Raw genomic sequence first — 13286 nt, forward strand, 5'->3', positions numbered from 1 at the left:
TGCGCCACCAGGGAGGGCCCGAGTTAGTAGGTATTTTTAAATTTTTGTTATGATTTCCCCATTAATAATTATATTGTAGCATGTTGTTTATTCTTCATATATTTGAGCTTTTTCCTTTTTCTTTCTGTGAATTATTTCTAGTTTCATGCCATTGTGGTCAAGGATGATATTTGAAATACTTTCACTCTTCATTAATTTACTGCCACTTATTTTGTGACACTGTAGGTACTCTATTCTTCATAATGTTCCTTATATACTTGGAAATATGTGCTCAACTTTGTGGGGTGGAGAAGCAGAGTGCCCTATAAACATCAGTTAAATCCATCTAGTATAATTTTTCATTTAGGGTTGTTTTTCTTGTTAATTTTCTTTTTGGTTGATATGTTAATTGATGTAAGTGGGGTACTGCATTTCCCTACTACAGTTGTATTATCATCAATGTCTATTTTTATTAAGAGGTCAGTTAATTGCTGCATTACATATTGTGGTTCTCCTTCATTTGCCATGTTTATTTTGTTGAAAAGCTATGTCTTCCCAAAGCATTTAACTTTATCATGACAAAATATTTATCCCTGTCTAGTTATCTTCTCCACACGGAAAAATTTTAATTTCTTGACATAAGTATTGTTTTGATGCCTTTTTAAAAGAGTACCACTTGCTCTTAGGATGGTCTCCCAGTCTCTCACTTTGAGTCTTAGGTTATCTTTGGAGGTTACAGGCTCTTCTAGAGAGAGAAGACTGGATTTTGTTTTCTGATCCAACAGCCCACTCTGTTACTTTGTGTCTTTTAGTTGATTAGTTCATGTAACTGACATTTAGAGACATTATAAATTTATAAATTTTAATTTCAATTTTGGTATTTATTTTCATTTGTTTGCTGTTTTCCTCTCATTGTTCTTATTTTGTCTTCTTCCATTGTATTTTGAAAACTACCATTTGTTTAGTGCCTACATTCTATTTTATCCTCTTTATTTTCTCTAGGTAAAATTTTCCATCTAAGTTTGTCACAGGTATTCAATTAAATCTATATTAAATTGAAAGCAATATAATCCTTGTTCCATTCCACTAAACCTCACTTTTACTGTGTGCTATTCCATATTCAATGATATTGGGAAATGTTTTTCTTCAAGTGAGTTCATTTTATAGCAAACCATTTAATATTATTTGCAAAGAAAGTTTAGAGATGAATTATTTAACTGTTATTTGTTACTAAAGCTCTTTATCATAAGACTTTCAACTTTTGAATACTAGCCTATTTGATTAAATGATTCTTGCTTTGAGGTCTTTTTCATTCAGAGCTTTAATAGCACCTTTCTGGTCTGCTTTGAAATTTTCTGATAGTCTTATACTGGAGGATCAGGAGTATTTCTTATATGTGATTCTTTTCTTATCTCTATCTCCTTTCAAGATTATGTCTTTTTGATTTTTGCCTTTTATTTTATTCTAATATGCCTTTATATTTTGCTGATCTTTTTAGGTGATTTCCAATATCTCATAATTCATCTCATTGATTCATTTCTCAGCCACGTTGAGTCTTCTGGTGAGCCCAACTATTGTATGTTTTATTTAACTATGCATTCTTTACCTCTGTTAATACTATGTAAAGCTTTTTTAATATTTCCTGTTTTTGTTGTACTTCTCATTTTGTTAATTTTTACTTTCAGTAAGCATACCTAAGATGCTTGTTCTGTTTTAGTCTTCCGCTAGATGTGTTGAAGTAATGCCTTCTCCCCTGCTTTTGTTTTGATTCAGCACTCAGAGCAATTCCTTCTGCTTTTTCATTGTTTTCGGTGCTTTGTGAGTATTTCTATGGAAAAAAAAAACGGGATTGTTTTCCTTTCTGTTCTTACTCTCTCTCTTGTGTTAGAATTTTTGTTCATAGCATATTTGTTATGGTGTTGGCCTTGATTTTTGTTCTTTCTGTTGTTGTGTTGGATTTAAGCTACATTTCCAACCAGGATAATTAAAACACAGAAGTCAGTGTAGAGTGAAGATTCATGAGTTCATGCTGTGTTTGCTGGTGATGGTGTGTGCAGGTTACTACAGTTGCTAAGTGCAAATATCTCCATCAGTGCTGTGGCTATTTGAGCAGAGGATGTGATCTTCTATTCACTTTGTGATCAAGGCATGTCCAACAAACTCCCCCAATGATCCTTTCCAGAAGCTCCAGCCTGAAACAAAGCTTTTGTTTGCAGCCTAACTCTTAATTCTGCAGGTTTGTTGCCTGGAGACTCAGGCATCTGTGTACATTTGGTGGAAGAAAACTGTGGGACCAAATTTTAGGTAGATATTAAGTCCATGTATAGATAATATAGCATTCAGACTGTCCAGAAATCTGCCAAAATCAAATAGGTGTCTGCCTGGTACTTGGGTTGTTGTACCTAGCCTCTTGCAACTTTTATGCCCCTTGCTCAGGAGATTAGTCTGAGGACACTTGAACCCTCAATCTAGGAGCTGAAAGATATTTGAAGGTTGCAAAGGGGAGAAACAGGTGTTTCTATGCCTGTGGTGGCAAGCCCCATGCAGTGTGGTGCCCCTTGCTAAGGAAGCTGTGATCTTTCTACGTGGTCTATCCATACACTCTGGCTTCATAAATTGATAGTTGTAGCAAAGATAGAAAGGGATTACTGGGTAAGGCAGATATTCCTCACAGTTCCTAAAATGATGCACAAGCAACCTCAATACCTTTTGTTCAACAGGTTATATCCTGTGGAGAAGTTTGCACATTCTAGCTGGTGAGCTCTAGGCTGGCTCAGATATTGCACTAGGAGAGAGGCAAGAGACTCTCACTCCTGGTCATCAAAGTGAGCCTAGGCGTCCCTTGCCAGCAGCCGGTCATTACTTTAAAAATAAATTTTCTGCCCCAATTTTCTTTTCTTTCCTCTGGGAATCCCAATCCAAAAATATATATATTAAAATTGTCTTACATTTCATTATGACATTCATTTTATATTTTTCTCTAGATTGAGTTATTTTCTACTGTTAAGTTTTCATCAGTTCTCTATTGCTGTATAGAAAGTATTACAAGATTTAGTGATTTACAATAATAATCATATATCTCACAGATACTGTGAATCTAGAATTTTGAATCATCTGAAATTCTGCATTGCCTCATTTAGGCTCTTTCATTTCAGTTCTTTCATGAGATTGCAGCATTTTGAAAAGTTGGTTAGGGCTGGAGAGTCACTTCCATGGTGGCTCAATCACAAAGCCAGCAGGTTGATTTCTCCCCACATCAGTTTCTTCATGGGTCTGCTTGAGTATATACTCAAAAAAAAAATATCATGTAATGGACTTTCCTTGGAATAACCAATCTAGTAGACCAAGGCAGAATCTGCAACATTCTTATAATTTTAAAAGTGGCACAATTTCACTCTCACCATGCTTAATTTACAGTATAAGTCAACCTTATTCGTTGTGGTAGTTGAATTCAGAAGGACAGGAGTGAATTTTCACCAGGAGCTGAAAATCATTGGGGGCTATCTTGGATACCAGATACCATATCCATACTACCTACTCTCCTGTCAGTAATTTGTAATCTTTTTAATTCCTTTGAGTAATTTTTTCCCTTCAAATTTCAGATAGTTTGAGTCTCGAATTTCCAGTTGTTTCTTTGGGATAGTTTTCTATATACTCACAATGAGCATCTTTCCCTCTATTTGCATATATTTACAATAGCTTTTAAAAATTCTTTGCCTTTGAATACCACTCATAAATCATCTTGGGGTTGATTTCTATTTTTTTAGGCTAGAGTTCACATTTTCATACTTCTTTACATATCTAATAAACTTTTATTGCATGCTAGATTTTTAATGTTTTCTTGCATTCTGGATTCTTTTTTCATTTTCTGAAGAACTTTTTTTTTTATTCTAACACACAGTTAAGCTTGGTGGGACTCATAGTTCAAACTATATCTCCCCTGTGGTGAGCAAAAGTTAACATTTCTTGATGATTTCACTTTAGTTACTGCTGTTTACTTTCTGCTGTGTCCCCTGAAGTTACCCATACACCTGTAGTTCAGAGGTTAGCTTAGTATTTGAGCAGTTTATATGCAGAGTTTTAGACCTTTTGACTGTGGTCCCTTCTTTCTGGAATTTCCTCAATTTTTAGCCTATCTCTCAGCCCTTAATTCTGTTTTCTGACACGTCAAGCTGACAAGATTTTCATCTTTAATTTTCTGCTTGAGTTACAGCTGTCTTATGCGCCTGCAGAGTATCCTCAGAGAAAAAGTGAAACAATTGGGCATCTCACTCAGGAGAGTGCCTTTCTTTTATGGATTACATAATTTCCAATTTTCTGACTTTGTTGGTTCCTTCACACATTTAAATAATTGTTTTCATACTTAGTCCAGAGATAAAGTTTCTACATGCAGGGGGGTTAGCTCTACCAGCTACTCTACCATGCAAGAACAGAACTTTATTCATTCATTTCTGAGTGAGACACATTAGAATAGCACATTCGAAATTTTGAGTCCTTGGGTTTATTTTTCAATAATGTGCTTATCTGAAGTGATGACAAAAAATGAGGGTGTCTTGTTGGAAGAGGGGGCATGCAATCTTAGTTGTAGTTATCCATAGGTCTCCCTTCTCTTGGGTTGTTCAGTTTTTTTTTTTTTTCTTTTTAGTGAGATATCCTCCAATTTCCTGTAAAACTGGGGATAGGTTATATATACTTTTCAGCAATGTGGTAACTTAATAGGCCTGGTGTCTGTTTATTATATAAGGCTTCACAGATCTCTGTTTTCAACATAACTTCAACTATAATTTGTGATCTAAGACAAAATTTATGCTTTGTCCAACATTTCCAAAGATTATATTTACCTACTATTCTAAGGGCCTGGGAAGAGTGTAGGGTATGCATGGTACAGGAAAGACTGCAAGGGCCTAAGAACTGATAAGAATGTTCAGCCTATTATGTTTTCTCTGATCTAGTTATTGATATACAAATCCTCAGCATTTCTGAAGTTCTGCGGTTAGTTAGATTTCTTATTGACTTCTCTCATTGCACATAGGGGTTCCATTTGTTCATCTGTTTCTGAGTTCTAAGATGTATTTGTTGTTATTTTGCCTTTATTTTGGGGGGACCTATGCCTTTGTTCCATTTATGTTCATTTTTGATAAGAGCTGGTAAGAAGTGAAGATAAAATATTTTGCACAGACTCAACTCTGTTCCATATATTTAAAATAAAATCCATCTATTTTCATCTATTTTTAACTAAAAATAAACCACAGAAGTTAAACTAAATGACTTCTTTTAAAAATTTCAGTTAGTGTACCTTTGCTAAGGTGAGTTATGAAAAGCATAGGTGTCAAATGACTTTTGAATGCAAATATCAGTTCTACAGTTACCTCTGTACTGTGAAATGGTGTTTCCCCTGCTGTTATTCTCTAATGTATCAGGAGAAGAAATGGCTTACCATCCATTTTTACATAATATGCTTGCTTTAGATTTATGTTGTAGAATAATTCCACAACAAATATCTACATGCAGTGTCGCCACTTTACATTTTGCTTTAGAGAGGTGTGAGTAGAAATGAAATAGCAACAACTTCATGCCTTTATAGCCAGTACACACCAAAAAAGTTTATTTTATGAGAACTAGAATTTACATTAGAGAACTTTATAGACTTGCTAAATTTTATACTTATTAACTTGATTTTCTAATATGAAGACTAGTGAAGTCTTTTTCTGCCAAGTATCAAGTTATCTGAGTATTTTCAGTCTTTCACCAAATATTCAAGTATTCAATAAAAATTTTATGAATCCATAAATATTTGCTACTATTATATCATTTTGTATATTGAGTGTGCTCTTGTTTTGTAAAATTACTTCTGAGGAACAGCTTTTTGGTTTTTCATTCCCAATTCTTACTATCTGGTGAGGGTTTTGTTTTATTTTAGTAGTTCATCTATATAGTTCATCTTAAGATATGAACTAAATCAACATATTAGAGGGACATACTGGATTCTATTTACTAATGGTAGCAGGGATTAGTGATTTTAGGGACAAACTGAAAAATATTTAGCGGATATTAGAAGATGTTAAAAAAAAAAGATTAGCAATAACACCTGTGAGGTGAAATCAAATAAAAGACCTAAGTTATTTAGCCAGAAACGAGATGTGATATAATAACATGATGTCCCTTTCATACAAAGATTTACTAAAGAACATAATGAATAGTTGTTCATTATTGTTGAAATTTGAAAAAATCATTGTTAGAAATATAAATGATATATTTAATCAATACTTAGAAAAACAGCCTGGAGGTTGATGCACATTTGGATGTTCATGATGGGACACATTTCTGGGGAAGAAGGAAGAGCTCATGTAGCAGTCTTCTCTGTCTGAATGATGACATGTCCTGCCTTAAAAAAGAAGGTTGGATTGGTTGGTTTTCTCGAGGCCCTTCCTAATCTGTAATTCTTTGGGTCACTTCTGTTGCTGCTGGCCTTCAGAGACTGAGAGTGAAGGAGACACAGTGAGTACCTGCTTTTCCGGAGCGCCAGCAGTGCCAAAGGAGGCAGCGCAAGCAGCAGCACAGCAGCATCTATTGCATTGAAGACTTCATTCAAAGGTGAGTCAGGTCAGCAGGGACTCAAGTGTTCTCAGTTTCCTCCAGCTCTCTCTGGGTCCAGGCGCGAAAGCCCTGGAGAGCAACCTATAGAACACCTTCTTTAGCCACTAATACAAGCTTTAACAGAGGGATGCACAAGTGACAGCTAATTAGCTTGTATTAGGTGGGGAGAACGCCACCAAAAATGCACTCGAGATGAGCTATACCAACAACACCCAGGAAGGACCCTGCCTCAATCTCCAGCTGGACCGCCAAGACTCAAGTGCCCGAGGAGCGTGCTGGGAGCCCGCCACTCCCAGAGCCAGCGTCCCACTGGTCACGGTCGCTTCCAGGCTCCCGGCTCCCGCGGGAGGGCGCGTGGGATGATGCTCTGGTCCCTGAGCCCTCCCCGAGCTCTGGCATCCGGAACCGCCCTAGCCTGCACCGCGCAGTGCCCGCCAGAGGAGGAGAAAGGAAAAAAGGGAGGGGGCTGGAAGGGCTCGGCGGAGGGAGGGGGGAGGTGGAGAGGGAAGGCGCGCAGGGGGAGGGAGTCGCTCTCCTTCGCAGCGCCTCCGCCTCTCCTCTCTCCCGCTGGCGGCGACACCAGGTTCTGCCTCTTCACTCTCGCCCCGCCGCGCTCCCCCTTCTCTGCCCGCCCTCTCCCCGAGTGCGGAAGGTGCCGCAGCCCGCGCGCCGTTGGGGCGCCGGGGGAGGCGGCGGCGGTGGGCGTGTGAGGGAGTGAGTGTGTGAAGGACGCCACCTCTCGCTCCTGCGTCCGCAGGCGGCGCCCGGCGGCGGGCTTCTAGCTCTGGCAGCGGCGGCGACGGCGGCGGCGGCGGCTTCCGGAGTCCCGCCGCGAAGATGCTCAAAGTCACCGTGCCCTCGAGTTCCGCCTCGTCCTGCTCTTCGGTCACTGCCACTGTGGCCCCGGGGGCTGGGAGCCTCGTCCCGGATTACTGGATCGACGGCTCTAACCGCGACGCTTTGAGCGATTTCTTCGACGTGGAGGCGGAGCTGGGACGGTAAGGCGGGGGGGAGGCACACTGGGCGCGCACCCCGGGCGCCCTGCGCTTGGCGCCCCACGCTCTGCGCGCGGGCTCAGCCTCGGGTGGAAGCCCGAGGCGCGCGCGAGGAACTGTACTTCTTGCAGTGCCAGCTCCCGAGGATGCGGGAGCAGCCATCCTGCCCTTCGATTTTTCTCGTTTAGTGTTTGGGCGAGAGCTGTGCAACGTTCACGTGAGACTCTGGTCTCCTGAGCGCCCAGGCGGGTGCAGCTTCGAGCTGTCAAGTCTCGCCTAGCTTCCTTCCTCTCTCACTGCCGCTTCCCTGGGGTAAAAGCTCCCTCTGCACGTGGGCCCTGCTTTTACAGTTGTGTTTTTGCTCATGATTATAGCGTGCCCTCAAGTCCTGTTTGCTAGTTATTTTGGGGGGGTTGGGCGATGGGGGAACAGAGGGTTCCCCTCCAGATCATAACAAAATTATTAAATTAGATTCTTCTTCTTTCCTCTCATCAAGTTCTCCAAAGCAAGTGGCACTAGAAATTAAACTTAAATACTAGCTTCCCTGCAGAGTCTGCTAGGCTCAGAAGTGAAGAGGCGAATGAATCATTTAAGAGTTGAAGGCAGCATAATGAACTAGTGTGGCTTTAAAGAAAAAGCAGCACATGGGACCCAGGCAGTGGTAATTAGTAAGAAGAGTTTTGTTGCTCTTCTTTCTGTGCTGGAGTGATTTATTTAAATTATGTATGCAAAAAAGCCATTTCCCTGGGGTGGCACAAATGTGTCTGTCCCTCCTCCCAAGATCCTAACAGGTAGTGATTTTGCCTTGTGAATCATGCCATGTGTTTTCATATTTGTATTCATTGACATTACCTTCTCTTTCCCGTCTTGTCTTTCGTTTTTCCTTCTTTCTGTTGTCCATAGGTGAAGAGAGTTTGTAAAACTCCAGGTCCTTTATTACAGACAACTAAAGATGCAATTTCAACTGTTGATAAGTTGTAGCTTTTGTACTTAATTCTTCATTGCAATTTCATTTTCCATTCTCTCTTTGCAGGGAAGAGTTTAGCTAACAGCCATTTTCTTTTTGAGATTTTTAGGGGCCACAGAGCAGGATTCTGGATTTGGTGCCTAGTGGGAGGGACTAAGAGTCACAGAGTAATTTGCCATGATTATTAAGGGCGCACGGGGTCAGAAAGGCAACATTTCTGTTTTAAAATTTATGTCAGAATATTTGAGGTCTGAATAAAGTACACATAAATATCCTGTTTGGATACAATTTTTCAGTGTTCATATGAAGATCTGCTATTGTATGCATTTGCTAGTGGGTTGGAAATGAAATGTTTCCTTTGGTAAGGTCTAAAGTCTACCATGATTGCATGAGTAGTAGCAGTGGGAGCAGTGTCAACTTCTGATTGAAAAGATAACCTACTTCAAATGGTTTACTTGGTGTTTCAGAAACTGCCACCTGATAGAGGAAGTGCTCCATGTTACTATGAGGATTGTCGCATCACCAAATCCAACTGTTTTCTGAATAATGTCTGCCTGATGCCTCTAACTGGCTCTGACTTAATCACAAACACAATTATCTTTATGGATAAACTTTACCATCAGGAGACTCAAGCTATTGCCTTAATTTGAGGGCGGGGAAGTGGGTAGGGAACAAAGTCTTGCTACTTGTATACATAGAGTGGATGGCAAACTTCAAATCCAAAGATTTTGAAGTTTACTAAAACTCAAAAACTTGATGTTATATTTTGTCTTACATGTAAATCAGTTATATATTGCTGAGATCTAGTCATTTGATTACCTTGAAAAATCACAGAATTAAATTATTTTGAGAAAAAAGCTAAACATTCAGTAATCTTATATGCTAGGAAGATAAGTTATCTGTAGATGACAGTATTAGTGAAGCTTTTACTTATACCATTTGGTTGAAATGTTGAGAAATATAATCACTTCATGATAAAAGTTATTCTTTTCAGCAATATAAACCTGAAACATAAAGCTACTAGTATTACAGATATAATTACTAGGAACCTATAATGCCAGGGAATTTACCAAATAATAGTTGTAAATATTGACTGAATAATAACAGTCCTCTTCCTTCTTGTACTAGTGATAAAAGTAGAGAGAGTAATAAATTTGAAGTGAAGTGTTTACTCCGCAGTCCCTGTCTTGGGTCCAGTCAGCCTGACAGTAGTAACTGTAAGGCCAAAACACTTAATTCATTAGTAACACTACCAGTAAGATGCTGAGAGAACCTGCCTGCTGTTGTGTGTTGCCATTGATCTTAGTTCCAGCGCATAGCCAATCCCTCTTGATTAAGTTAATTTATGAGTAGCCAGTCCTAGTAACAGAGGGCTAGTAACATATCACTTGTTGTGAACTAGTGACTCTTGAATGCAAGGCAAAACACTCTGTGGATGTGTTTGGGAATTGTAGGGCCTCATCTTCCAAGGCTTTAACCACTTGAATGAAGCTGCTGAATGGTGTGGGCTGCTCAGATAAAGTAGTCATTCTGACCTGGGGCAGGTGTGAGGGCTTTCTTTTTGAGCAGTGGGGTTGAAGGGTGGAGGTAGAGGTGAGGGAGATTATTTAAGAGTATCAGCCGAACTAATTTTTCTAAACTCACAATTAAAGATTCTGCTTTGTATATAGAATTTGGCAGTTTATAAAAATCATAGTGGAGTAACAAATTCAGTCCTACTTAAAAAGATAAATTGCATGGCCCTATTTAAGTCCTCATATCCTAAAGAGTAACTTGGTCCTTTGCCAAGTGATTTGAGAAATTGGTATTTCAGAAGCTTTTCCAGGGGAGGAGGAACCTTCTAGTCTAGATACTAGCTGGTGGAAGTGTAACAGATACAGGTTTCATGGACTCCACTCCCACCCCAAATACTGGAACTACAAATCCCATCAATACCAACGGAAGCTGGGGCCTGAGGGTAGAGCTAAGCAACCAGGTTGAGATAAAACCGGACATGTAGGGCCAGGGGGTCCCCTGCCCTGGTGTTCTCTTGGCCTGGTGTTCCTGGCTGTTCCTTTGGCTCTTGATCCACTTTTCAGTGTGCTATTGGAGTTCCAAGTCAGCAGAACTGGTAGGACATTCTAGTTATATTTCTCTCTCTCTCTTTCCCTGGGTTATCCCTTTTCCTTTCCTCTTGTAAATAAACCCATTATCGAACCTTTTTGTTTGTGTCCGCTGTACAACTGAATCTTAAGCGGCGGGTGAGGACCCACAAACAGGCCACCCAGTTCACATTGGGGTGCCCTGTAACAGAAAGAATCGGGTTTGGTCTTTGTGGTGGAGTTGGCCCTGTGTGTCCAAACCTTTGTGCTATTTTAGGTTATTTCCTACCTTTTGTTTCTGTCTGTTGTATATGATTGAAAGACTAGAACAACATTAGATGTTTTTTTCTCTCCTCTCCTCCCCCCACCATAAGTTCAGGGAACTCAAAAGTGATTAGGACAGGAAGAGAATAGGGTGATAAGTTACTTTGGAATCAATTTTTTTTTTTTTTTTCAAAAATATCCTCTCCATTTACTGTAGTTTCTTTAGGCTAATGATTTTTAATTCCCACTTTCAACTCCTAACCAGTTCTTAATAAAAGTACATTTAATGACAACTCCATTGAAATATGATTATACAGCACTATAATTTGCTATATATATTACTGCTTGGAAACCAAATAGATTTAGATAATGAGACATATGTATAAAATGGAAATGAGTTTGTCAAACAATGTTTATTTGTATTACCGATAATATACTCTAATATTTACTATTGTTTAAATCTATTTAATTAAAAATATAACATCTCACTAGTAGGTTGTGTCTCAGCTTGAAAAATGTTTTAGGTTACAAACCTGTGTTTGCCAGGTTAAATTATGTGGCCCAGTACTTTTGAAAAATGCCTTTCAGATCAGTTAGTAAAGATGAAAACATTTCCTATCTTTGCTTTCAGTTCCTATTAGGCTTCCTTTTTGACACATTTTGGAAAAAAAACTAGTGTTTCCTTAAGATCTGCGCTATACATTATACTCTGGGTTGGTTGAAGGGATGGGACTAGAAGAACACCTTCTCATGGAATAGAATGTAGTGTATTCTACTCAAAACACATAAATGGCCCCAGATAAGGACCAACTCAAGGTTTTGGTGAAAAGTTGGCATTTTCTAACAGGAGGGTTCTTATCAATGCTCTTGGCTGCTGAGGAAACAGGTCCCTGTGTTCCTTAACCTTCCTTCTCGGCCAGTGCTCTTGGTTTCCCAGTGCGTGCCCCTCCATGACCCCCTACCCTTGCCTCTCTTTTCCCTCCCTAATCCCCCAAATACACCACCTGTTAAGGCTCCCAGCATGCCCAGCGTGGCCAGTTGGCTATGGATCTCTTGCTATGCTCACTACCCTTAGTATCTTAAACTCTTTGGAGACTAGGAATTGCAAATTTACGTGTAAGGTTCCTCTTGGGTTTTCTATTTAGCTGGTTGTTTTTACAAGCAATTGATTTGGGGTCATGGTGGAATTTCAGATAGGACAAGAGAAACAGGCTGCATGAAAAGTACAAGTTCCTGGGATTTGGCTGATTCACCGTTGTGTGTTCATTGCTCATTACAGACACAGTGCTCAGTACTCTGTGTATGGTCCACTAATTATTTTAAAGAGAATAAATGAATGATTCATTCATTCAAACGAGGCAGGCACAGGAGCTATGCCCCCTTCCTTCTGTTGGTCTTGGTGTGATCAAGGTCCTATTGACTCTAGGGAAAGGAGAGTCTGGTGACTAGCTTATCTTCTTCCTATTCTTGTGGACAATTACCCTAATCTCACTCAGCTTGGTTTCCTTTCTTCACAGCAAAAGTACTGATAGTGTGACCTCTATAACCTATAGATGTGTGTTGTAAATTATGCTGCTTTTCTGCTGGAAGAGTACTCTGTGCTTTGAAATAATTAGGATTCAATTTCACCTTCACTATCATTTTTACCACAGGTGTGTCAGAATTAGGAGTTAAATCAATTTGAACTTTATAATCATGAAGTGCCTCCAAGCTATACCAACCACTACAGTTACTGAAGTCAAAGCTAGGTTTGTAAAAAAAAAATGTACTGAAAAGAACCTTAAAGTCAAAGTGAAGACAATGATAAGATCATTGTGTGATGAACACAGTACTTTTCCATATTTAAATTTTGTTGCATGGGTAAAAATAACTCCCATTTTGGAAAATAAAAAAAACACACAGGTGTTATCTACTTCTAAACTGATCTGGAGGACTTTATGTAAAAAGAGAACATGAAAACACTAACCACAGAACAACTTCAAAGGTCTCTCTTATAAACACCTCAGATATATATGCATGAATGATGTGTTCAGTAATACATTTGAGAGTGAAACAGTTGTATACAAGTAAGCTATTACAACCTTTACCTCTTTTTTTGATGTTAAAATTTGTTTTTGTTTTTGCTAGCTTTAAGTGTTGTTCTCTTTTGACTTCCTGTTAAGAAAGCTTACATTTTAAATAAAAAGAACATTAAATTTTTTAAATTTCAAGGTCAGAATCATTCTTAAAAATGTAGAATTTGATTAAGTCAATGCACCATATAATTAGTGACAAGGAATAACTATATGAATTAAACAGCAGCTAGAATGAAGGTTTTACTCAAATTAACGACAGTCTTTACCTTAGTATTTTAACATTCATTTGATTATGCAGGATAGTCTAAAAATTTCATAGCTTATATGC

At 39.0% G+C, this 13286-nt stretch overlaps 1 protein-coding gene across 1 annotated transcript in view; it reads left to right on the forward strand.

The window, feature by feature from the left end:
• The first annotated feature begins 7116 nt into the window (after positions 1–7116).
• Positions 7117–13286, forward strand: part of CAMK4 (calcium/calmodulin-dependent protein kinase IV) — a 230605-nt gene continuing 224435 nt past the window's right edge. The window contains exon 1 of the mRNA XM_004678368.2: positions 7117–7574. Coding sequence (XP_004678425.1) covers positions 7414–7574 — 161 coding nt within the window. The 5' untranslated portion in view covers positions 7117–7413. The remainder of the gene's footprint in view (positions 7575–13286) is intronic.

The sequence above is a fragment of the Condylura cristata genome, unplaced genomic scaffold (assembly GCF_000260355.1).
Source record: "Condylura cristata isolate star-nosed mole 26May11 unplaced genomic scaffold, ConCri1.0 scaffold00007, whole genome shotgun sequence".
Classification (NCBI taxonomy): domain Eukaryota; kingdom Metazoa; phylum Chordata; class Mammalia; order Eulipotyphla; family Talpidae; genus Condylura; species Condylura cristata.